General features: G+C 36.0%; 2 protein-coding genes across 4 annotated transcripts; one reads left to right on the top strand and one right to left on the bottom strand.

Moving 5' to 3' along the window:
• The first annotated feature begins 8948 nt into the window (after positions 1–8948).
• LOC6049818 lies at positions 8949–10768 on the top strand. 2 transcript variants are annotated; one of them, XM_038266725.1, is made up of 2 exons: positions 8949–9043; positions 9104–10768. In XM_038266725.1, the coding sequence occupies exon 2, from the start codon at positions 9119–9121 to the stop codon at positions 9719–9721; it is 603 nt and encodes a 200-aa protein (XP_038122653.1). In that variant the 5' UTR covers positions 8949–9043; positions 9104–9118; the 3' UTR covers positions 9722–10768. The 2 variants fall into 2 exon arrangements, with proteins under 2 accessions (XP_038122653.1, XP_038122654.1); XM_038266726.1 differs by having other exon boundaries at positions 9115–10768.
• LOC6049817 lies at positions 10735–16318 on the bottom strand. Of its 2 annotated transcripts, none has more exons than XM_001866483.2 (3): positions 16226–16318; positions 15788–15875; positions 10735–11175 (listed from the first exon to the last, which is right to left on the bottom strand). In XM_001866483.2, exons 2-3 carry the CDS (start codon positions 15860–15862, stop codon positions 10852–10854), a joined length of 399 nt encoding a protein of 132 aa, XP_001866518.1. In that variant the 5' UTR covers positions 15863–15875; positions 16226–16318; the 3' UTR covers positions 10735–10851. The 2 variants fall into 2 exon arrangements, with proteins under 2 accessions (XP_001866518.1, XP_038122655.1); XM_038266727.1 differs by lacking the exon at positions 16226–16318 and adding an exon at positions 16055–16095.
• Positions 16319–25998: the final 9680 nt, after the last annotated feature.

Raw genomic sequence — 25998 nt, forward strand, 5'->3', positions numbered from 1 at the left:
GAGAAAACAGAAGAAAAAGGAAACACAAACTATTATATTTTATCAACGTGTAGTGGGCCGTGTTAGAACTTGTGAATGTCGTAGTGAATCAAGTTTTCTGATTTTGACTCGTTTTACTTTTTTGTTTCTTTTCGTTTCCCCCTCCGGAAGGACAATTTATTCGTTTTTCTGTACACCGATGTACAAAAATCAGTATTTTGCCTCTGTTTTGGTGTATGTACTCTCTCTGTCTCGTAACGACCCCCCAAATCCCAATTTCTAACAACTACTTAATATATATAAAAATATGGAAGAGCAAAAAGTACTATTTTCTCTCGTTTTCCGAATGTGATTTAAACCGTTTAACAAGTTAAGTTGACTAACTCCTCTCCCTTTTCACCCGCTCCCTCCCTCCCCAAGTAGCAGTGTTAAGTCGTAATTTTATTCGGAAGGAAGATAAACCTACTAGCCAGTAAGTTAATTTAATATAAACATAGTAATATAAACCAGAGATAGTGGAGAAGCGATGGCAAAGCGCGCGCGCCAATATCTAGCTAACTAAAAAGAGAAGAAGAAAAGAGAATAAATCTTGCTGAACTTAGGCGAAACACGCGATATTAGAATTGCTGCTAGAATGAGAGAAAGTTAGGCAAGGAGGGCGCTATTCAAGTACTATAAATAAAACACACACTTTAAACTATTGAACTACAAAACACTAATTATCGCTGCGAATGGTCAGGACGAAGAGTAGTTTGAAGAAGCTAGATGGATAGACGCGTCGTACGTACAAGACAAGTGTTAGAGAGACACACAGAGATGATGTTTGAAATTAATTATGAAACTATGAAAACAAGAAAACAAAAGCAAAGAAAAAAATGCAACAAAAAAAGTGGAAAATACAATGAAAAGAAACTAAAAATATGGATTAAAATACCATGTATGTGAAAAATTACATTGAAACTATATCATATGTAATAAAAACTTCAATTTAATTGAGTTGGACGCATGTCAAGTGAACTCTTCGAAAATTTCCCATGGCGTTGTTCTGAAAAATATCAATTCCATAAAAATGTTGTTGGTCCCTTTTTTTGCCTTGCCTTTTTTTGGCTAGGCTTATGCTTAAAAAAAATTTGCATATAAATTTCACAATTTGTAAAAAAAGGGTGGTTTTTGCATGAAAACCTGCCATATTATATATGTTTAGAAAGTTTCTGAAATGACTTTTATTGTGGATTAAGAATTTTCAAGATTTTACAGTTTAAAAAATGGTTTGAATTTACATAACCTCAATCTATTTCCCCACAGGTTTTGCCTTCCTCACTGGGGAAAGACTATAACCTGAAATAGTCGGATGTCTTTAAATGAGAGGAAGGCACCAACCGCCTCAAGGTGTCAATTTTTTCTTTGTAATTTTGGTCATGCATGTAACATTACCACCTGCACTTTTTCTTTTAATGTGCAGTTCACGCAGATTTGGGTTAAACTTACCCAAACGTGCTTGCGCTCAACTTTTCGAGAATGCTTTGTGAAATTAATTTTCAAATCTGTGCATATTTTTTTTTTAATTTAAGGCCGTTGCAAATATTTTTCAAAGTTTATGTCGTCCTTCCTTCAAAACTAGTCTGAAAAATCATGGGGCAAAAAAATGTTTTGACAAAAAACTTCAAAATTTCCATGAAAATAGAAGTCTAATCAACTGAAAACAATCTAAAAGGCATTTTTCTGTATTGAAAATCATATTTAGCATTTTTGGGCTTGTTTAAAAATGTTTTGAATTTTTATGAAAAAAAAAAATATTTTTCGCAAAAAATAAAATTGCTGTCAATAAGTAGATATTTTGGAAACTAATGATGGCAAAACAACTGGACAGGTGTATAATGCATTTTAAAACACTTTTTTTTCATTAAAATGATGAACCCATGGCTCGTAATTTAAATTTTCATGTTTTTTTTTTTAATTTTAATCGTAGATCGAGAAATTACGATAAACATTTGTGATAGCATTTTTTTTTTTTAAACAAAAATCAAAATTCCTAAAATTAAAAAAAAATTATATAAATTTAAAGAAAATCCAAAATTTAGAAAATTTTAAAAATTAAGAAAAATTCAAAAATTCCAAAACTTTAAAACAAAAATTAAAAAATTTATAGAAAATTAAAAAATTTAAAAATTTAAGATTTTGGTTTTGGTGGTTTTTAATGGACAATTCTTCACTTAGGGGAGGGGGACAAAAAAAAAGTCCACTTTGTTTATGGATGGCGTGGCCATTGCCAAGCATCATCCTTCCTCGCTTGGCTTATAGACGGCTCCAAAAGAAATAAAAAAATTAATCAAAAAACTTTAAAATTCAACAGAATTTAAAAAAAGAAATTCAAAAAAATAAAAAAACCGAAAATTCAAAGAATTCAACAAATTTAAAAACAAATATAAAAAAATCAAGAAAGTCAAAAAAATAACCAAAAATCAAAATATTCAAAAAAATTATAACATTAAAATAAAACAAAAAAATTAAAAATTCTAAACAGTTAAAAAAACAAAAAATCTAAGAATTCCAAAAAATCTAAATTCAAAGAAACCAAAAAAAATCCAGCAATTCAAAAAAATTTACCCTCGTTTTTACATTAAAACCTAAAAAAAAAGATTTTTAAAAGTTTTTAAATGTTTTTTTAGATATCGAGATTTTTCGATCATCAGTCGTAATTTGTCGATGGTAGATCAAGAAATTACGATCGTGATATTACGAATTACGATCGAGTGCAATAATCACCACGTTTCTACAATATGTTTTTCACTGGGCCTAGAAAGTTTATGTTGCTTTTCTTTAACTTGCCTTTTTATCCTAAAGTACTTGAAAAAGTTAACCGTTAAACAATTTTGACACATTTTGCATTTATTTGTTGGAATTTCAATGAATTATATTTTTAAACTTAAAAAAGACACAAATTTAAAAAAACCATTTTTGAACGGTTGTATTTGAAATCCGAAGTTTCAAAAAGAACCGCGGCTCCTTTTTTTTTTTTCAACGTTCGCTCTTCTTAGTAAAACGGCTCTTTTGAGTAGAAAAAATACCACGCTTTTCTCGTAACTCCAACGTTCACATTTAAAAAAAAAGTTATTAGAAGGAGCCCAGTGAAAAAAAACTAAAATTTAACTCAAAACTTACGAAGTCCTACACAGAGTGTACTGCGCTGTCACTGCCCCTGCACTCATGTCTGGAGTTTTTTTTAAAGGTCCAATAAACCAAATTTTCCAGTTTTTGCTTTTTTGGTGTTTTTGAACTCAAGGTCAGGGGTATTAAAAACACCCAAAAAGCAAAAAAAATAAAATTTGGTTTATTGGACCTTTTCAAAAAAAACTCCAGATGTGAAATATCCCAGCTCTGTAAGGGCATCTCCACCGCTGGGGTGCGGCTCATGAATACCGAGATCAAATTTGCCACCTTGAAAAAATTCCGTCATCCCCACCGCTAGGGTACCAAATTTGCCACCGAAACAAGCCCACCGCGGGGGGCAATTATGGGGTTTTATCATTTTTTGCTCTCGTTTACCTTCAAAATCAATAATTATGTGTTGATTCATGTCTAGAAATGCTAAAAGTTTATTAAACTTTTTAATCCTAGTGAAAATTTCAAATAATTTCATTTTTCGAAAATGTCGAAAGTTAAACCATTTGCTACCCGATTTGATTCCCACCAAATTTGCTCTCGAGTTTGCCCCCGAGTCTCCCACCGTGCGTAGCAAAACAGGTATCAAATTTGATCTTAACTTCATCTGTAGAAGAAAAATATGTGTCGGTACCTGTCGGGTACTGATTTTCTGATACCCTACAAGTACCGGGAAGCCGGTGGCAAAGTTTTGAATGCGTGTTTCGGAGATTTTGTATGTCTGATCTTGTGTATGATCCAAAAATTCAAAAATTTATAGATTCAAAAATTCAAGAATTCCAAAATTCAAAACTTTAAAAATTTAAAGATTCAAAAATTAAAAAATTCCAAAATAAAAAAATAAAAAAAAAGAATTCAAATATTTAAAAATTTAAAAAAATTAAAAAAAAATCAAAAATACAAAAATACGAAAGATCTAACATTCAAAAATTAAAAAATTCAAAATTTCTAAAATTCAAAATTTCAAGAATTTAAAATTCCAAAAATCCAAATTTTAAGAAATCAAAAATTCAAAATTCCAAAAATTCAAAAATTTAAAAATTCAAAAGTTCAAAAAGTAAAAAATTCGAAAATTTAAAAATTCAAAAGTTCAAAAATTCAAAAATGTGTTTAAATAGCTTATTTTTTCAAAAACCAAAAATTCAAAAATAAAAAAAATCGAAAATTCGTTCCAATACCTTAACCTTTGCTGCTTTTGTTTTTATAAATTAAAAGAGCGATTTAAAAAAAATATTTTTTTTTCATTTTTTTTCAATATTTCCAATTTTTTAATTTTTTTTATTTTTCCATTTTTTAATATTTTTCATTTTTTTAAGATTTCTTTAAATTTGTTATTTTTTTTAAATTTATTTTTTTATGTTTTTTTTAGATTTGATCTCTTTGTAATTTTTTTTTTAATTATTTTTTAAATGTTTTTATTTTTTTTGATTTTTTAAATCCTGTTAATTTTTTGGAATTTTTTTATATTTTTGTTTAAAAAAATGTTTTTTTTTTAATTTTTTTTTTTTGATATTTTTGATTTTTTTTTTTAGTTTTCTTTAAATTTTTATATTTTTTTAAGTTTAGTAATTTTTTATTTTTTTTTATTTTTTATATTTTTAATGTTTTTTAGCTTATTTTTCGATTTTTTTAATTCTGTTAATTTTTTTTATTTAATTATTTAAATTTGTTTTTTTTTTTTAAATAAGGCTTTCTAGTCAGAAATTTACCAACACATTCAAAGTATGTTTACATGACAGCTGGACGTTTGTTTGCATCAGGTTTCCTATCTCTTTCTAGCAAATTTTTTTTGTCAAGCGACTTCTAGCTGGTTTATTTGATTGACTGCCCGATACGCCCGATATGTCAGCTAACATACTTCGCAGGGCTGTGACAGCTACAGCTCGATCATTGTTTGCATCAGGACACTGTGACGAGGAGTTCGTCATTTTAGAGTTAAATTATATTTTTTTAACTAGGCCAAGAAAGCCTTATGTTTTAATTTTTTATTTTTTTTTTATTTTTTTTATTTCTTTTATTTTTTTATAATTTTTTATTTTTTTTTTTAATTTTATTTATTTTTTTTTTGTTTTTTTTTTATTTTTTTTATTTTTTTAATATTTTGAAATTTTTTATTTTTTTTATATCTTTTTACAGAAAAAAAAACAATTTAATATTTTTTCGTGCATGATTCAGTTTTCCGTGCATCATTCCATTTGCCGCAGTAGCAAACCAGCAGAATAGCGGGTAGCAAAGTGAAATCCCGAAGAACTGAGAGCAAATTTGCTACCGCGACAGGTACTGCGGTGGGGTTGACCTCGGGTGCAAATTTGATTTGCTTCGATGTTTGCTACCCGCGCTGGAGATGCACTAAGAACTCTGAGAAACCTCTTTTTACGCAGTGGCGTTAAGCTTTTTGTTTCACAGATTTCTCTGAAACCATACAATATTTTTGCAAGTTTCAAAAAGCGTTTTGTAGAACAAAACCTACAAATTGCTTTTAAAAGATTGCAAAACTATTGCGCTGTTCCAGAGAAATCGACAAACTAGAAAAACGTAACGCACCGCGTAAAAAGAGGTTTCACTGTAGAATCTAGCTAGTACGTCGTGACGGGCCATCGGGCGGTCCGTCAAAACGATAGCTCTGGAGTCGCATAAGACCTAGAAAGCCTTTTTCGAGTTAACCCAAACGAAAAATCCATGGACTAAAATTTAAGTGTTCTAGAAAAGAGTGTAGCACTGACAATGTGCATATAAAATGATCGTGTTGTTTACACTGGTAAACAGGGGTGTACCCCATTTGGCATAATGGACATTTGGCATAACGGGTTTTCAAGATGGATGTTTGGCATAATGGACGTTTGGCATAATTGGTCCAAGACATCAGGGACGTTTGGCATAATGGACATTTGGCATAATGGACGTTTGGCATAATTCGTTCAAAAACCATCAAGGACGTTTGGCATAATGGACGTTTGGCATAATTGACGTTTGGCATGATTATTACTAGCTTTTTTTTTTTTTTTGCTGTTAATTATTTGTCATTTTCACGAATGAAAATGTATATTTTTTACCTTTTTTATATTACTTTAAGAGATTATCATTTTTTTCTATAAAAAATTAGGTATCTCTATATTTTTTCCTAATAAAGTTCTAAAGTTAATAAAAAGAGTCATGGCCTAACTCAGGGTCAATAATAAAAAAAAGTAAATTCTTTCCATTTTGAATAATTCACAATAAATCTTTTCAATGAAATTTTGATATTTTTATGAAATAATTAACATATCTCTTGTTAGCTTAAGATTTTTCCCCTTTCAATATAATTAGGAGTAATTTTTCAAATGAAATTTTCCCTTCTTTTATATGAAATTCATGATGAGAAAAACCTCTTCAAATCTTCGACAATTGAGCTTTTATAATGCAATTTTCCCTTCTTTTGATCAAAATTTTACTTGAAGAAGGAAATTTCTAAATAAATTCACATTTTTCCCTTCTTTTTCGAATTTAATCTAAAGAAACCCTAGAACTGGGCAGCACTCATCCGACACGAGACTAGCGGAAAGATTCACTGACACAGAAAACACAGTTCTACATGACCGAGAGAATTATGCCCTCGAGTCCATTTTCAAGAAAAAGTTCATCCTTCAAAACGAAAAGTGTTCTCTACGGGAACTGAACCAGAGACTAATAATAGACTAACCCAATGACTAAACTGCCTTGGCCACAGCAGCTTGGTGACACAAGAGTAGTCAGATTTCGATGTATGACTCTTGTTGCAGATTTACTGTTTCAATTAATTAATTAAATTAATTGTTTTGCAGGTGTGAGTTGGTACCATTATTCTATCGAGCTTAGCCTGTATTTTGGGTGAATGGATGTCGATGTTGCTTTTCTTTAAATATTTTGCAATTAAGTTTTTTTATTCAATTTTCCCATCATTTTTTATATTTAACTTGAAGAAGGGAAATTCTCTTATAGATGTTGTCTTTAAACATTTATATAATTTCTGCACATTTTTTCTCTGTTGGTTTAATTTTTGCAATAAAGTTGTTTATGGAATTTTCCCTTCTTTTATTTATTCAATACTAATCTTAAAGAAGGGACAACTGCCTAAAAAAAATGCTGATTAAATGTTATTTTTAAGAGAGGTAGGTGAAAAACATAAAAATATTGCGATAGTCAAACATTTAAAGAGTGTCAAAATGTGAATCTTTAAATTTACTTTTCCTTCCATAAGTTGAATTTTATATAAATAAATATAAATTTTATAAAAAAATTCATAATCGAAGTTTATTGTCAAATATTCGAAAAGTATTGTTTTTAGAGATTTTCCCTTCTAAAAGTTGAATTTAAAATAAAAGAAGGGAAAATTTCATAACTCATTTGTCAAATATTTAAAGAAAGAAAAAATGTACATCCCTTATTAAGGATGAATATTAAAGAAGAAAAAATTGCATAAAAACAATGATTGCAAAATTTTGAAAAAAAAACTAACTGCACATTTTTTGAGAGATTTTACCTTATTTGAGCTTTAAAATAAAAGAAGAGCAAATTGCTTTAAAAAATTTTAATGCATTTCGTTAAATAAGAGCAAAATGTACATACATTCTTTAGGTTGAATTTGAAAAAAGAGGGGAAAGGGTAAACAGTATAAATTTTTTATTGCTAAATTTCAAAGACTGGCAAAACTTACATCACTTTGTTAGGTTGAATTTAAAATAAAAGAAGGAATAATTGAATACAAAAAAATAGCTGCAAAATATTTCAAATGAAGACAAATCTCAATATTATATATTTATGAAAAAAATGCATTTTATATTTATGAAAAATTGCATTTTAAAGATTTATTAAGAAAAAAAGGAAAAAAAATACATCTATTGGGAGAAAATGACAAAGATACTAGATTTCTTGAAAACAAAAATCATTTTTCAAGTAAAGTTATCTGCTTAGAAAAAAGAAAAAAAACCTATAAATTATTATTCTTTACAAAAAATAAATACTTATTGAACAAAAAAATAGCTAGCAAAAATTATGCCAAACGTCCATTATGCCAAACGTCCTTGATGGGTTTTGAACGAATTATGCCAAACGTCCATTATGCCAAATGTCCATTATGCCAAACGTCCCTGATGTCTTGGACCAATTATGCCAAACGTCCATTATGCCAAACGTCCATCTTGAAAACCCGTTATGCCAAATGTCCATTATGCCAAACGTCCCTGATGTCTTGGACCAATTATGCCAAACGTCCATTATGCCAAACGTCCATCTTGAAAACCCGTTATGCCAAACGTCCATTATGCCAAACGTCCTTGATGGTTTTTGAACGAATTATGCCAAACGTCCATTATGCCAAATGTCCATTATGCCAAACGTCCCTGATGTCTTGGACCAATTATGCCAAACGTCCATTATGCCAAACGTCCATCTTGAAAACCCGTTATGCCAAATGGGGTACACCCGGTAAACAGCATTACACTTTTTTCAGTTCACTTTTACACACTTGTATGGGATTTTTCGTGTAATCATACTTGAACTGAAAAATCCCATACAAGTGTGTAAAAGTGAACTGAACAGTGTGTAATGTTGATTATCAGTGTACTTCGCGAAGTGATTACGCACACTGTGACTGAAAATCGTACTTTGCTGAGTTCGTTTTCGCACTTTTTCATACGATTTTTTCAGTTCGACTGCGATTACACAAAAAAGTGTAATCGTAGTTGAACTGAAAAAATCGTATGAAAAAGTGCGAAAACGAACTCAGCAAAGTGCGATTTTCAGTTACAGTGCAAGAGACGTAAGTCTGTTCGCAAAAAGTCGTTTTGACAACTTGGTGTCGTACTTGCACAGATCACTGTCGATCGGACATTGATAAATATTTCAACTGGAAACAAGTTGTTCCGGAAACGTGAATGTTGTGAAGGTAAGATATATTTAATTTTCTCGTTAGAATTTTCACCCAACAGTTTTAAATTTGATCAAGTTCCACAACAGCTACATGAACCTTAACATTGGCCCTAAGATGACCGAGCCCAACAACCCTCGGAAACGCCCCCGCTCACCATCGTGCAGTTCCGACGAGGACGAAGACTCAGCTCCACGCCCCTACCCACCAGAAATTTGGGAGGCAATCTTCCACCACCTGACCGGCCTCCAGCTGCTACGGATGCGTCTCGTATGTCGCCGCTGGCGCGACATCGTCACCTCATGCCCTCCCTTGATGGCCCAATTCAAAATCGTGTTGGAGAACATGGACCTGGTTGACGAAGACGGCGACCACTGGGACAACGATGCAAGCATCGATCGGAACTTTGACGCGAGCTGCCTCCTTCCGGTGACGACGGTGGGATTCCGGGACTATTGCATCTACGACGCGATTGATTCCTGGTGGGTTTGGTTCGGTTTGAAGTTGACGCACATTACGATGTTCCGGTGCCAGCTGGAGTTGGCGGTGCTGTTTTCGATGCTAAGGCAGTCACCGGCTCTGCGAAGTTTGAACTTGTGCGGAACGTGGCTGTTGGAAGGCGCGGAGCTCAACTTCCGGTTGGACGGAGTGGAAGAGGTTTCGCTGGAGCACGTTCGCTACGATGGCGAGGGTTAGCGGATTAATTTGTTGGACGTTTTGGGGGAGATTTGCCCGCGGTTGAAACGGCTGCGGATTCGAGCGATTAAACGTCCGCTGAACGTTGGTGGCTTGATGAGGACGGTGCGAGCTTTGGCCGGGACATTGGAAGGGTTCGAACTGGATGAGCCTGCGGCAGTGGACGTTCTTCGTGATTTGTCTATGTTGCGGTTGAGGAGCGTTTCGATTCACGTTGATCCGGAATTTGTTCGGCATTCCATGGCCAAGTTCTTTCGAGTTCAGCCGCTGATCGAAGAGCTGGTCGTTTACGCGAAGGACTTGCAGAACGAACAGGTCCTGGCCGACATTGGGCGGGCTGTTCCGAAGTTGAGACGGCTTACGGTACGGGACGTCCCAGGAATTAGTGCTGATTTCCTGAACTTGATGCCAAACTTGGAATGCCTAAAGGTGGTTGGTTCAAACTTGTACGCTGGAACAGTCGTTATGGCCAATAGCGGCAATCCGCGTCTTAAGGAACTTTGCATTAAACATTGCTCCATTACTGGATTTATGAAATATCTTGACCGTTCTCCGCAAATCCGTTCCGTGGTGTTGGGCGATTCCTGCCTGGAAGACGTTGAGGAAGTGCCCAGCGAAGCAGGTCCCAATGCCCAGCTTAGATCGTTGGAGGCTTCCCATTGCAGCAGCGTTTCACCAAAAATGCTGGAGTTTCTGTACCAGCACTATCCCATGATCGAGCATGTTACCTTGGGATTTGATCATTTGTACAACGATGAGGTAGTTCTGATGACCTGCGAACGTTTGAAATATCTGCGAAAATTAACCCTGGAATGCAGCCAGGCAACTGAGGACTGTTTCAAGCACATCATCGACCATGGACACTCGCTAGAGGAGCTAAAGATGACCTTTAACTGGCTTTCGGACGAGGCCATCGAGGAGCTTGGTTCCACCAGGAACATCAGACTCATCAATTCAAACTTCTAGCCAGGGGGTCATCATTGTTTGAGGTGTCAAAAAGTCAAAAACCAAGCTACAGCTTACACATTAAAGGATTCTTTCATTTTATTCTCGCGCCTTTTCTTCCTTCACCATCGCAAGGAATCAAACAAAATCCCACCCACCCACACACCCTCGAACCGCACAGCTGCTTACGTCGAGTTGGCGTTCGGGCCGCGGCGGCGACCGAAGGCCTGCACCACGTTGGCAAAGTTGCGGTTGTACTGGATGCGGCGCTTGGCACGGCCGGTCTTCTTCTTCTTCTTTTCCTTCTTCTCGACCTTGGGCGTTTGGCCCTTGACCTTGCCGGCACGGGCCAGCGAACCGTGCACCTTACCACCGAGCAGCGGCACGGTCAGGTCGAGTTCGGCCGAGCCGAGGGCGGACACGAGCGAGTCGTGGGCGAGCAGCGCGCCCTCGCAGGACAGCACCAGCTGGGCCGGTTCCTCGATGCACTCCAGCGCGGCGAGCTTGACCTGTTGGGAGGGAGGAAGGGAGTTAATGTTGTGCGCGATTCAAATTTAGAGTGTAGCGATTTAAACTTTCTTAAATTTCGTTCATTTTTCAGTTTATTTCCTGCTTTTCAAAGCGCATCAGAATAACATAGAAAACAGTTAAAAATCTTTAAAATTGTTGTGATTGACTTGCCAAAAAAAAATTGACGCTTTTTTAACTAACTCATTTTACAGTAATTTGTACTAAAGGACCTATTAGACTGTGGCTAACAAACAAACAAAAATCGCAAACAAACCTTTTTAAAAAAATTACTTGCATTTCTAGAGTTTTTTTAAAGGTCCTAGAAACTATTGTCTTTCATATGTTTATAGGAACCATTAAAAAAACTAGATTTTTTCGCAGAAACGTCGCCCTGCAAACTTTTGGCTTTGTTTGCGAGTTTGGCAAACTGTCAAAAACACAAAAAAGTGCGAGTTTATTTGTTTATCATAGTCTAATAGCTTCTTAAGATGTTGACAACATCAAAATTCTGAAAACATGAAGGCTCCTTCATTAAACATGCCAAAATAAGGGAAAAGCTTCGACCTATTTTGCCATATTTTATAAATATTTTCCTGAAAACATTAAACTCTTTCAACTGTACTTTTGACAAACTTAAAAATTTTAACAAATTTAAATAGAGTGCAATCTTTTCGTCGCTTACATCAATTGAATTATTTCTGAGTCATTTTCGCTCCGATTTAGCATGTTTTGTTTTCACTTGTTTTTGAAGCAGGTATTAGACTACGACAAACTCGCATTTTTTTTCTTGTTTGACAGTTTGCCAAACTCGCAAACAACACTCAAAATGTATGCAGACTTACGTTTCTGCAAACAAATGCAGGCCAACTGTCAAAAGGTGCAAGTTACTTTGTTTGTCATAGTCTAATACCTGCTTGAGTGATTTTTTTTTGTTTTGGTTAATTGTTTCTTACTAGAACTCAGTGAAAACACCAAGTTGTGTTGAATTTTCAAGCTTTCTCTTAGTAAATATTTTTTTGATAATATGGTAAGTTTCAAAGTATACATACTAAAAAAAATAACAAAATACCGTATTTTTTAAACTACTAAAATTTTTATAATTCGCAATACGGATATCAAACGATTCGAAATTGTGCATGTATTTTAACTGTTATAGAGTTTTTTGAATGAAATACTAAAATTTTCACAAAATACCGAAATATTCTCTAAAATACTCAAATTTCTATAATTCGTAGTATGGGTATCAAACGATTTGAGATTTTGCACGCATTTTCACTGTTTTAGAGTTTATTGAATGAAACACTAAAATTTTCACAAAATCTCGTTATTTTTTTTTAAAGAACTAAATTTTCATGATTTGCAATATGGGTATCGAACGAAACGAAATTTTACCTGTTTTTTTTATTCAGAAAACTCTAAAACAGTGCAAATGCATGCAAAATCTCAAATATCGCAAATTATAAAATTTTTAGTAATTTTAAAAAATACGGTATTTTTGATTTTTTTTTATTTATACTTTGAAACTTACCATGTTATCAAAAAAATATTTACTTAAGGAAGCCTAAATTTTTTACATAATTTGGTTGGTTTTAGTCAATTTTCGAAATATATTAAATATAAGTTATCGTCCGTTATCGCCGATAGAATTATCGTTATCGTTGGACGATAATATTATCAACGATCATTCTATCGATTAACAACCTTGGAAAACATCTAGATTCGGGTAAAGTTTACCCAGAAATGGTTGGGAAGAAATATTCAAAAACTCATTCATGAGTAGGTTCGGTTTTGACCGATTTTGAATGAAAATTAATCAGAAATGATTTTTTTGAAATCATCCAAATTTCATTAAAACTAAATTCACTCTGAAAAGAATAAATAGGCGCAGAGAAAGTTACTTCCAGCGTGACATTCGCCCAATGCTGACATTTGCCAACACACTTACTCGCTTCGGAGTAGTTAAAATTTTGACGAAAGTTGAGTAAAAATAACTATGAAGCAGTTTCTTAAAGATTTCGGCTAATTTCCTGCTCAATTCAAACACTTTTGCACACACACTGCTGATTTTCTAAATTTTCCAGAGTTTTTTTGTTTTATTCAGTTTGTTTCAAAGTTTTTATCTAATAAGATAATTCCTCACTTTCAATGAACGTGTAAAAGTGACAGTTTGACAGCCAAAACGAATGTTACTCAAGGAGGTATTAGACTACGGCAAACAAACAAACGCGCACATTTTGACAGTTTGTCTGCGTTGTTTGTTCGCCAACTTTATTTGTTTGCAGAAATGTCAGTCTTATGAGCAAGTTTGGCAAACTGTCAAACGCGGAAAAAAAGAGTTTGTTTGTTTGCCATAGTCTAATAGCTCCTTTAGAAACTGATTTTTAGGCTATTTGTTAAAATTTAGTTTATTTTATAAAAAAATAATGAAAATGTGTTGATACCAACAAAAATTTTAGTAATTTTGAACGATTTTACCTTAATTTTTTCCACAGAATCCCACACCCACTTGTCAACGCTTGCTTCGCTCTTTTTTTTTTAATTAGTATCTGTCGGGAACGAAGCACCTCGGCCCGTCACCGACCGTACGGACCAAGTCTCATTGTTCCAAGAATCTTTAATATTGCAGAATTGATGATTTAGGAGGAAGCAAACATCTGACAGTGAATGTTCGTTCCGCTGGAATCTGCGTTGAGAAAAAGCGAAGCGTTGCGTTGGCACAAGGAGGTGAAATTCTGCGCAAGTTTGCCTAAGTGTGTATTGTTTTGACAGTTTCGTACACGCGCACGAAAACCTACTCATTTCTGAGTAAAATATGTTCAAACAAACTTTACCGCGTGCGACCAATTTTGGGGGGTGGGCGTACGATTCTCATGGTTCGATTTTGCTCTTGGCAGAGTAGATGGAATCTAGGAGGACAACCGCCCACGGGTTTAGGGGGCGACATCCGCTGGAAACTGCCGTTTTTCGTGATTGTTTGCGTCAAAAACTAGATTTTGTTTCAACCGTGTAACCTCATCCGTCCCAAGAATTTGAAGCCGTGACGAGTCATAGTGGTTGAGGATTTTGCTCTGGCAATCAGCTTAGAGATCCGGCGCGATTGAGGGCGCACCGATCGGGCCAAGTCTGATTGCGGATGTTTTTTTTACAAAATAAGTGTTTTTTTATCTGTCGGGAACGAAGCACCTCGGCCCGTCACCAATCGTACGGACCAAGTCTCATTGTTCCAAGAATCTTTATTGTTGCAGAATTTTGATTTAGGAGGAAGCAAACATCTGGCGGTGAATGTTCGTTCCGCTGGAATCTGCGTTGAGAAATTAAGGAGGTATTAGACTACGACAAACAAACTTTTTTGACAGTTTGCTCGCATTTGTTTGCAGAAACGTCAGCCTTTCTTTGCCAATTTGTTTGTCATAGTCTAATACCTCCTTAAGAGTGCTATTTGACAGTTTGGTACACGCTCACAAAAACTTACTCAAAGTTGGGTTATTTTAATGTTTCGAACTGAATTTTTAAGATTGTCTCAACCGGTTAACCTCATCCGTCCCTGGAATTTGGAGCCGTGACGAGTCATAGAGGTCGAGGATTTTGCTCTGGCAATCAGTTTAGAGATCCGGCGCGATTGAGGGCGCACCGATCGGGCCAAGTCTGATTGCGGAATTAAAACATGTTTTTTCTAGATTTTTTTAAAACAACTGTTCGGAACGATTTGTTTAACCAATTCCGCAATTAACGTGGATGGTCAAACAAACTCCAATTTTGCTCTAGCGCTGGTTCTAGGGAATCACTGCCATGTTTGGTTACGGGCAGGATTCTGCTGGCCAATGCACAAAATCTCTCATCGTTAACAGGTGTCCGGAACTGACGTCTCAAGAGTCAAGTTCCTTCTATGGGATTGCTCTAGCTGAACTTCAGTCTAGAGCTCCGAGCATCGCGGATTAAGTTTCGGAACCCTTTTCCCTGCATCCTGCAACCAACTTCTTCTCGATTGATGTTGTAAATAATTGTTCCGACCGTGAAACCTCATCCGTCCCTAGAATTTGGAGCCGTGACGAGTCATAGTGGTCGCGTTTTGCTCTGGCAGCCACTTTAGAGATCCAGCGCCATTGAGGACGCACTGATCGGGCCAAATGTGACTGCGATGGCTTCTTTTTCTTCAGTGTTTTCAATCGAGAGGAATCGGGTTCTGTCCGGAGAGTCCAAGTCCTGCCTTCCATTTTTTCCGGGGTCGCCGGGAAAGGCACGAGTTGGGGATCTTCGTTGCTACTCTTGCAAAAGAGCTTAAACCGGACGAGCAAAAGGGGTTGCAATGCCGGCTTGGTAAATATTTTGCGTAGATCCGGAACACAAACTTAAAACTTGGATTTTGATTTGAGTCTTTTGGTTCTGTCCTAATTCAAAAATTCCATCACTCCCGCAGATGTTGTGACGGAGCGACGGATCAAACGGTCAGGTGGTTGCCCATTGCTCTAGCAGAGGTTCTAGGGAATCTGCGGCCAAGGTTGGAACGGCCGGATTCTGCTGTCCTCTGCATAAAATAATAACATTCCGATTTTCGTCCTAAATTTCCATGATCCATAATTATTCAGAAGGTCCAAAATCAGCGCCACTTACCTTAACATCTTGGATGGTTTCCTGGGGTCCGACCTCCAGGACGTGAGTGTTCAGTCCACGAACGTGCAACTGCATCTTGATCTGGCGTCTAAAAACAACAAGAACGAAAACATTAGCTTAGCAGTCGTTGAACTTACCACCAACCAATCCAAGCAATCGTCTCCGCGTTTATCGGCGTCTTTTTCCGGGGGCAGACATCAAAACAAAATTCCGGCCGCGGGAACCACACCATCGATGTTTCCCGACAAAATATGTCATTTCAATTACAGTGTCCTCACTCTAAACACTCTCATCCGCCACCAATCACTCCCCCCGCCACCCAAATTCCAGCACCGTCCCACGACGGCCACCGTTCCGGGGCCATCCCGGCCGCCAAGACGCCGATAAACGCCGGATTTCGGTGAAAATCCGCGGACAACAATCCGCCGCAGCACTTACTTCTAGCACGGCACGAATCAGAAAAGAAAGATGGACGCTTGACACGACGAAACGGAAGTTGACGGGCTGTCAACGGGATTGAGGCCGCCAGCGCCAGCCCCGCACCGGTGGCCAAGCCGGGAACTAAAACACGAAAATTTTAATGGCCCGAATGTGGGCAACGTGCGCGACACGTTTTTTAAAAGATTGTTTGCAATAAATATGGTTAGATGAAAATACATATCGAGAAATTAAAAGTGAGAGTGTGTGCAACATGGAGTTAAACTTTCTGTGAAGTTGCTGTGAAGATTACCGTGACACCTTGAAAAGTTTAACTCCATGTTGCACGCACACACTCTTACTTTTAATTTCACGATACCAAATAATTGGGTACTAAAGCCCTATGTGTAAATTTTTATGTACAACGGTAAAAAAACATGATTAAAAACCGTTTCTGATCACTTTTTTTTTTCATTTCAACGTATTTTTTTTTTTTTTGACAAGACAACATTTTTTCAATGAATAAGGCTTTCTAGTCAGAAATTTACCAATACATTCAAAGTATGTTTATTGTGGATTTAGCTCGTAGCTGGATTTTCTTGCATCTTCTCACGGTCATTGGAAACGATCGTGGATAGACCTAGGGGTTCCCAGTTGGAGTGAAAAAATTCAATTTAAAGAAAAATTATGGATAAAAATTTAGCTTTTTTATCACTTCTCCGAAATCAGGAATAATTGTTTGAACATGCTCGCAATTTTTTTATTCGGTCGGAAAAATATTATTTTTTTTTAAAAAAACTTTCATTTTTAATCACATGATCACCCCTAATTCTGGCTCGATGCCGCCATCATGCGACCGCGTGCTCCGTTTGTTTGTCAACAAAGCTGCAGCTGGATGGTGAGACGAAGTGAGGGGGGAAGAGATTTTGACATTTTTATGCCCGCATCTGGCCCGCCGCCTATTTCGTCGGTCACTGAGCCGCCGGTCGTTTCCAGTGACCGAGTCCAGCTAGGAACTGATAGTACAATACATTACAGCTGGAAGATTGTTTGCATCAGGTTTACTATCTCTTTCTAGCAAAAGTTTTTTTGTCAGGCGACTACTAGCTGGTTTTTTTGACGGACCGCCCGATATGTCAGCCAACATACTTCGCAGGGCTGTGACAGCTCGAGCTCGATCATTGTTTGCATCAGGACCCTGTGACGAGAAGTTCATCATTTTTGAGTTAAATTATATTTTTTTCACTGGGCCTAGAAAGCCTTATGAGCAATTCTCTACAAAACCGGCCGATTTCGACCATTTTTATTTTTTGTATTTTTTGATTTGGCTCAAACTTTGTGGGGGCCTTCCCTATGACCAAAGAAGCCATTTTGCATCATTAGTTTGTCCATATAAATTTCCATACAAATTTGGCAGCTGTTCATACAAAAATGGTACGTAAATATTCGAAAATCTGTAACTTTTGAAGGAATTTTTTGATCAATTTGGTGTCTTCGGCAAAGTTGTAGGTATTGTTAAGGACTATTTAGAAAAAAAATAGGTACACGGAAAAAAAAAAATCCCGATTTTTTTATTAACTTTTTTTTCACAAAAACTCAAATTCCCAAAATACGTATTTTTTGATTTTCGAGATTTTTTGATATGTTTTAGGGGACAAAAATCCGCAACTTTTGAGCTATAGAGAAACATGGTCAAAAAATCTGCCGCCGAGTTATGATTTTTTGAAAAACTGGTGATTTTTGGAAAAAATCGAAATTTCATACATAAAAATTTTTTGACCTAATTTTTTTATGCAAAATTGAATTTGCAATCGAAAATTACTTTACAGATTTTTTGATAAAGGGCCCCGTTTTCAAGATATAGCCACCGAAAGTTTGATTTCAGCGAAATATTTGCAGTTTTTCGATTTTTAAAAATAGTGACCATGGTGACCATCTCTAAAAATATTTTTTGAAAAGTTCAGAAAATTTGCTATAAAATTGTCTAAGAGACATCGAAGATTGGACCTCTGGTTGTTGAGATACAGCGGCTTAAAGAAAAAAACACGAAAATTGAAGTTTTCTAAGTCTCACCCAAACAGCCCACGATTTTCTAATGACGATATCTCAGCAAATAATGGTTCAATTTTCAATGTTAATACATGAAACATTCGTGAAATTTTCCGATCTCTTCGAAAAAAATATTTTGAAAAAAATTAAATCAAGACTAACATTTTAAAAGGGCCAAACATTGAATATTATGCCGATTTGAAATGTTAGTCTTGATTTAAAAAATTTCAAAATATTTTTTTCGAAGAGATCGGAAAATTTCACGAATGTTTCATGTATTAACATTGAAAATTGAACCATTAATTGCTGAGATATCGTCATTAAAATCGTGGGCTGGTGAAAACTTCAGTGTTTCTTTAAGCCATCTCAACAACCAGAGGTCTCTCGATAGACAATTTTATAGCAAATTTTCTGAACTTTCAAAAAAATATTTTAGAGATGGTCACTCACACTATTTAAAATCGAAAACTGCAAATATTTCGCTGAAATCAAACTTTCGGTGGCTATCTTGAGCGAGGCCCTTTATCAAAAATCTGTAAAGTAATTTTCGATTGCAAATTCATAAATAAAAATTACATATGAAATTTCGATTTTTCAAAAATCACCAGTTTTCAAAATCATAACTCGGCGGCAATTTTTGACCATGTTTCTATAGCTCAAAAGTTGCGGATTTTGTCCTAAAACATATCAAAAATCGAAAATCAAAAATACGTATTTTGGAATTTGAGTTTTGTGAAAAGTTAATAAAAATCGGGTTATTTCGTGCCGAAGTTGATCAAAAATTCCTTCAACAGATTTTCGAATATGTACCATTTTGTATGAACAGCTGCCAAATGGAAATTTATGGACAAACTAATGATGCAAAATGGCTTCTTTGGTCATAGGGAAGGCCCCCACAAAGTTTGAGCCAAATCAAAAAATACAAATAAAATCCATTTCCGGTTTTGGTAGAGAATTGCTCTTATAAGGCTTTCTAGGCCCAGTGAAAAAGATATAATTTAACTCAAAAATGACGAACTCCTCGTCACAGTGTCCTGATGCAAACAATGATCGAGCTGTAGCTGTCACAGCCCTGCGAAGTATGTTGGCTGACATATCGGGCAGTCAGTCAAATAAACCAGCTAGAAGTCGCTTGACAAAAAAATTTTGCTAGAAAGAGATAGGAAACCTGATGCAAACAAACGTCCAGCTGTCATGTAAACATACTTTGAATGTGTTGGTAAATTTCTGACTAGAAAGCCTTATACGCTATGGTCCCCTTGGAATGTGTAGGGTCTGATCCACTGAGTGTCATGCCCCTTGGCAGAGAAGCTGAGAGAGAACAGCGTGTGGGGAAAAACGGTACGAGAGAGTGAGTTGAGTGGTAGCTGTTCACGAATCGTAATGAGTTGTCCCTATAATTATTATAGGTGGTGAACAAATGGTTGTTCACGGGTAAAGTGTTCAGTTGTCTAGCTGTTCACGAATCGTAATGAGTTGTCCCTATAATTATTATAGGTGGTGAACAAATGGTTGTTCACGGGTAAAGTGTTCAGTTGTCTAGCTGTTCACGAATCGTAATGAGTTGTCCCTATAATTATTATAGGTGGTGAACAAATGGTTGTTCACGGGTAAAGTGTTCAGTTGTCTAGCTGTTCACGAATCGTAATGAGTTGTCCCTATTATTATTATAGGTGGTGAACGAATGGTTGTTCACGGGTAAAGTGTTCAGTTGTCTAGCTGTTCACGAATCGTAATGAGTTGTCCCTATAATTATTATAGGTGGTGAACAAATGGTTGTTCACGGGTAAAGTGTTCAGTTGTCTAGCTGTTCACGAATCGTAATGAGTTGTCCCTATAATTATTATAGGTGGTGAACGAATGGTTGTTCACGGGTAAAGTGTTCAGTTGTCTAGCTGTTCACGAATCGTAATGAGTTGTCCCTATAATTATTATAGGTGGTGAACAAATGGTTGTTCACGGGTAAAGTGTTCAGTTGTCTAGCTGTTCACGAATCGTAATGAGTTGTCCCTATAATTATTATAGGTGGTGAACAAATGGTTGTTCACGGGTAAAGTGTTCAGTTGTCTAGCTGTTCACGAATCGTAATGAGTTGTCCCTATAATTATTATAGGTGGTGAACAAATGGTTGTTCACGGGTAAAGTGTTCAGTTGTCTAGCTGTTCACGAATCGTAATGAGTTGTCCCTATAATTATTATAGGTGGTGAACAAATGGTTGTTCACGGGTAAAGTGTTCAGTTGTCTAGCTGTTCACGAATCGTAATGAGTTGTCCCTGTAACTATTGTTATAGGTGGTGAACAAAAGGATTGTTCACGGGTAAGGTGTTCAGTTGTCAAGCTGTTCAAGAATTAAACTAGAATTCCTCCTGAAATCATTGTTATAGGTGATCTAGCTGTTCACGAATCGTAATGAGTTGTCCCTATAATTATTATAGGTGGTGAACAAATGGTTGTTCACGGGTAAAGTGTTCAGTTGTCTAGCTGTTCACGAATCGTAATGAGTTGTCCCTATAATTATTATAGGTGGTGAACAAATGGTTGTTCACGGGTAAAGTGTTCAGTTGTCTAGCTGTTCACGAATCGTAATGAGTTGTCCCTATAATTATTATAGGTGGTGAACAAATGGTTGTTCACGGGTAAAGTGTTCAGTTGTCTAGCTGTTCACGAATCGTAATGAGTTGTCCCTATAATTATTATAGGTGGTGAACAAATGGTTGTTCACGGGTAAAGTGTTCAGTTGTCTAGCTGTTCACGAATCGTAATGAGTTGTCCCTATAATTATTATAGGTGGTGAACAAATGGTTGTTCACGGGTAAAGTGTTCAGTTGTCTAGCTGTTCACGAATCGTAATGAGTTGTCCCTATAATTATTATAGGTGGTGAACAAATGGTTGTTCACGGGTGAAGTGTTCAGTTGTCTAGCTGTTCACGAATCGTAATGAGTTGTCCCTGTAACTATTGTTATAGGTGGTGAACAAAAGGATTGTTCACGGGTAAGGTGTTCAGTTGTCAAGCTGTTCAAGAATTAAACTAGAATTCCTCCTGAAATCATTGTTATAGGTGATCTAGCTGTTCACGAGTCGTTATGTAGTTGTCCCTGTAACTATTGTTGTAGGTGGTGAACAAAAGGTTTGTTCACGGGTAAAGTATTCACAAATCGTAATGTAGTTGTCCCTGTAACTGTTGTTATGGGTGGTGAACAAATGGATTGTTCACGGGTAAGATGTTCAGTTGTCAAGCTGTTCAAGAATTAAACTAGAATTGCTCCTGAAATCATTGTTATAGGTGATGAATACATGGGATGTTCAAGGGTGGAGTATGAAATTGATTGTAAACCATAATGACTCTTTAAATGGTTAAATGGTGTGTCGGAGGGTTTCTAGAGAAATCGTAACAGCTATTGTAGATGGTAAATCAGTTTACTCTCCAAGTAGTAAGTTAAAAGTAGGTGTGAATTGTCACAAGAGATGAGCATAAGTGTTCATTCACGAGTAGTTCTTGGGTTAAAAGTTGGTTTAATCTGTAATTTCTAATGCTTCAACGAATGACATTTGTTACGTTCAATAATTGGTTATATATATTTTGTTCTAAGATGAAATGTTAATTCAAGAGATGACCACTGCCAATGTTCCGGAGGTTCGAGAAAAGAGAAGGTCATGTCATGAATGTTTCTTGAATGCCTGGTGTTAATTTGACTAGTGATGTTCACTAGTTGAGGGTATTAACTGTAAAACTGACGCTGAGGAGGCTTGTGGATGTCAACTCATGCCTGGCATAGAGATGACTTGTGAATTTTCGCTGTAAGACCAGGAGGAGAAGAGGCTTGTGAATGTCCACAGTATAATCTGATGTAAAGCTTTGAGGTGGTTTATTCGGCGTTAAATTGTAATCCGGTAAGAGTTGTGTATATCATCGAATCAATGGTTAGGATTTTTGACTGAAAACAAAGTACAGCTGTGTTATATTTAATAATAACAGTTTTAGTCTAACTGAAGATAATGGTTTACATTTTATACGCTAACATATTAAAGATAGAGATTAAACGCAACGGGGGAATAACTCGTTGTTTTCAATGTGGTGTTGCGTAAGTGTGCACAAACTTGAGTAGGAATTAAGTTATAAGAGGATTTTCTAGTAAGGAGGTTATTCGAAAGTGTTCATGTTCATTGTATGGAATGTTATTCGAAGTTGCTGGATATAAAGGTTTTTAGATGACATGGTTGAACATTACTTGTAACACTGTTGCACAGGACTTTGTTTTAAAAAACGTCTTACTAAAGTTTTCTGAAGTTTTCACTGCTCAAAAGAATAGATAGATGTTGGTACATGTTTGAAGATTTATCGAGAGGTTTCTAAACTATTGACGATGGCACGATACTAGAATAACTGGATAACTGGATAGTATAGTAGGCTAAGCATTGGTTGTTAAAAGTGCTGCTTAGTTACATAACTGAAGTTTATCAATCACTACTTTATGAAAGGGCATCAAGAAAGTCTGAAACGGTAGTTCTCATTTTAAATAACTGTTTCTGATTCGGGCATATATCACATAATTTTGCATAGATGCATGGTTTAGATTAAATTGATTTATAGGGAGTTTCTGTCCGATTAAATATTAAATAAATATATTTTTAGATGTTTCTAAGCATTATAACAATCATAGGAAATTTAGAATTGATTTAATTCTGAATAACAATATCGATGTTTATGAATTGCAAAACTATATGTTTTGTTGAACTAGATTCGGTTGATGGTTTAAAGTAGTGAACTATGATTGTGAATAAAAACTATGTATTATTATAAAATTATTAGGAAATTTCCACTTTACTTAGACGAAGTAGCACTCATTTGTCTAACAATAGGCATGCCTGCGACAGGAATTGAGCAATTATAACTGAGGAAATATATTGTGGTTAATATGAGGTGATATTGAACAACTCAATGAAGTTTCAACATAAGACATAGCATTTGATACTAATTCATTGGAATATTGTTTCAACTTTATTTTGTTCGAGGGTTGGAAAGGATCTAAATTAGAATTTATTTGTAAACGAATCATTCTTGTGTTGAAAAAGAAATCGAAACCAAGCTCATCGATACAATATTTTACCTCTAAAAATTAAGATCATGGGATGTTTTTCCTTTACGTTGTGTTGGTGTGTTTTGTTATATTTTTTCAGACGTAGTGAGTGTAAGACGAATATAGTGAATTGCGCAAGGGCCATAATAGATGTATTTTTAAATTTGTTGATTCAGGATATTGTGCTGAGGTAGATGTTCTACTTGGAGAATATATTCCAGTGATATATTTAGTCAGACAAATATAGTTCTCGAGTACATCTTGATGTAATTACCGACATCATCAATATTAAAACAAATAGAGATACTGTATCCTAGATAAACAAATGTTAAATCAGTAATTTAAATGTAACATGGCTAAGTTCACAAAACGTTGAACATAGTAAAAGCGTTCATGTATATGGAAATTGATTTTGCGTCAACAGATGAAGAAGAAGAATTTATTCAACTTTTGTTGTGTAAGATGTATACATTTGAGTAGCATAATTAATAGGTCATCTTCACGATCTGCATCACATTATTACCATGAATGGGTAAAACAGGTCTCAAGACGATAATATGTATAACAGCAAGCAGTAAGTTAGAGTAGAGTTTCACATATGACAGATACTCTTTTATTTTAAAGAAGTTAGAGATTTCTATTGACAATGTTAGGTTTTGCACTAGGTCAACATCATTCAAATAAAACCAAGGGTCTGATCCACTGAGTGTCATGCCCCTTGGCAGAGAAGCTGAGAGAGAACAGCGTGTGGGGAAAAACGGTACGAGAGAGTGAGTTGAGTGGTAGCTGTGAACGAGGACGGTGCTGGCGGCGATGGTGATCGAGTGTGCGGCATTCCGGACATGTGGTCAGAGGGCGGTCGGGAGGATGATCGGCAGCCTGCGAGCTGCGTCCGGAATGGCGAGGACCCCACAGAATGAGCTGTCAAGTAGGACCTTTTCTGTCAAGAAGGACCGCGAGGTTAATTTTTCAAAATTGATTTAAAAATCCATTTTAAACTCTTTGTGGTCGTACAAAGGTTCATTGTACTCAGAAAAATAAGCTTTATCGCTGTAAATAATAATATCAGCAATCTAAGCTTCATTTTAGGACTGAATTAGGATTTGCTAATGTGAATTTTCCTTGGAATTTTCTATTTCAAACGTTTAAATAATTTGCAAGGGCAAAAATCAAAAGATCAGATTTTGTTTTTTTTTTATACAGAATGAGTTAACCATAAGGAAAAGTCTCGGGAAAAGTCCGTAGTAACAGCACTGACGAACTGACGTGCCAACCCGATTTCAATCTTGACCGCAACTCAACTGCAGCTGCGCATCTGTCAAACCGTCTGTTTTTCAATCGCTGATCGCTGGCCTGGTCTACAATCGGAAACTAGCAGGATCGCAGATGCAAGCGCAAGTTTTAAAACTCATGCAAACCAATCTGATCTTCTATAATTGGGTACTAAAGCCCTATGTCAATTTTTATGTACAACGGTAAATAACACGATTAAAAACAATTTCTGGTCACTTTTTTTCATTTTAATGCAAAAATTTTTTTTGACTAGACAACATTTTTTCGATGGATCAACTATGGTCCCCTTGGAACGAACTGTCAAGTAGGAACTTTTCTGTCAAGAAGGACCGCGAGGTTAATTTTTCAAAATTGCTTTAAAAATCCATTTTAAACTCTTTGTGGTCGTACAAAGGTTCATTGTACTCAGAAAAATAAGCTTTATCGCTGTAAACAATAATATCAGCAATCTAAGCTTCATTTTAGGACCCAATTACAATGCTGCGTTGCTGCGATTCTGCACTAAAATCGCAGACCGCAAGTCGCAAGTTCTAAATGAACATTTTGGCAGGATTTCTGCGTTGACAGTTCCAAATGGGTTTTCACAGCAACCAACGCAGCCGCTAGACAGTTCATGGAGCCCCAGATGCAGGTACGAAAGCGAGTTCCGTGTTTAAAGTTTGTGATAATTTTACAGTGCAATGTGCAATGCCAGGCGCAACTTTTGAATATTATCAATAGAAACGTTACTAAATCCACCCTTAGGTGGTTGATGCCTTCCTCACATTTAAAGGGTGCTATCCAAAATAGACACAAAATAGCGGTGTTTTTCAGAGTTTTATCAATTTTGACTCATTATTCATACCACTAGATTGGGTAGTCAGATCTTCATAGTGGGTCTCGTGGCGCAGGGGTAGCGGCTTCGGCTGCCGATCCCGATGATGCTATGAGACGCGGGTTCGATTCCCGCCTTATCCACTGAGCTTCTATCGGATGGTGAAGTAAAACGTCGGTCCCGGTTTCTCCTGTCTCGTCAGAGGCGCTGGAGCAGAAATCCCACGTTAGAGGAAGGCCATGCCCCGGGGGGCGTAGTGCCAATAGTTTCGTTTATCTTCATATTGCAGGGCACTTATGTGGTTACAACTTATGATAGGGTAGTAAGATCTTCAATCCAATTCGTGCTCGTTGAAAAGTTCTTTTAATTACCTATCCAAAGAAAGGTCCCATGAATATCATGAGATAAGATGAGATGATCATGAGATCCGGCCTCCAAAATGTGCATAAATAACACTTAGGTGTTTATAAATTTTGATAGGGTTGTCAGCTCTTCAATGTTTTGGACGCGTTGGAAAGGTCTTTTGATTACCTATGCAACGATAGGTCGCATGATAGA

Source organism: Culex quinquefasciatus, chromosome 1 (assembly GCF_015732765.1).
Source record: "Culex quinquefasciatus strain JHB chromosome 1, VPISU_Cqui_1.0_pri_paternal, whole genome shotgun sequence".
Taxonomy (NCBI): domain Eukaryota; kingdom Metazoa; phylum Arthropoda; class Insecta; order Diptera; family Culicidae; genus Culex; species Culex quinquefasciatus.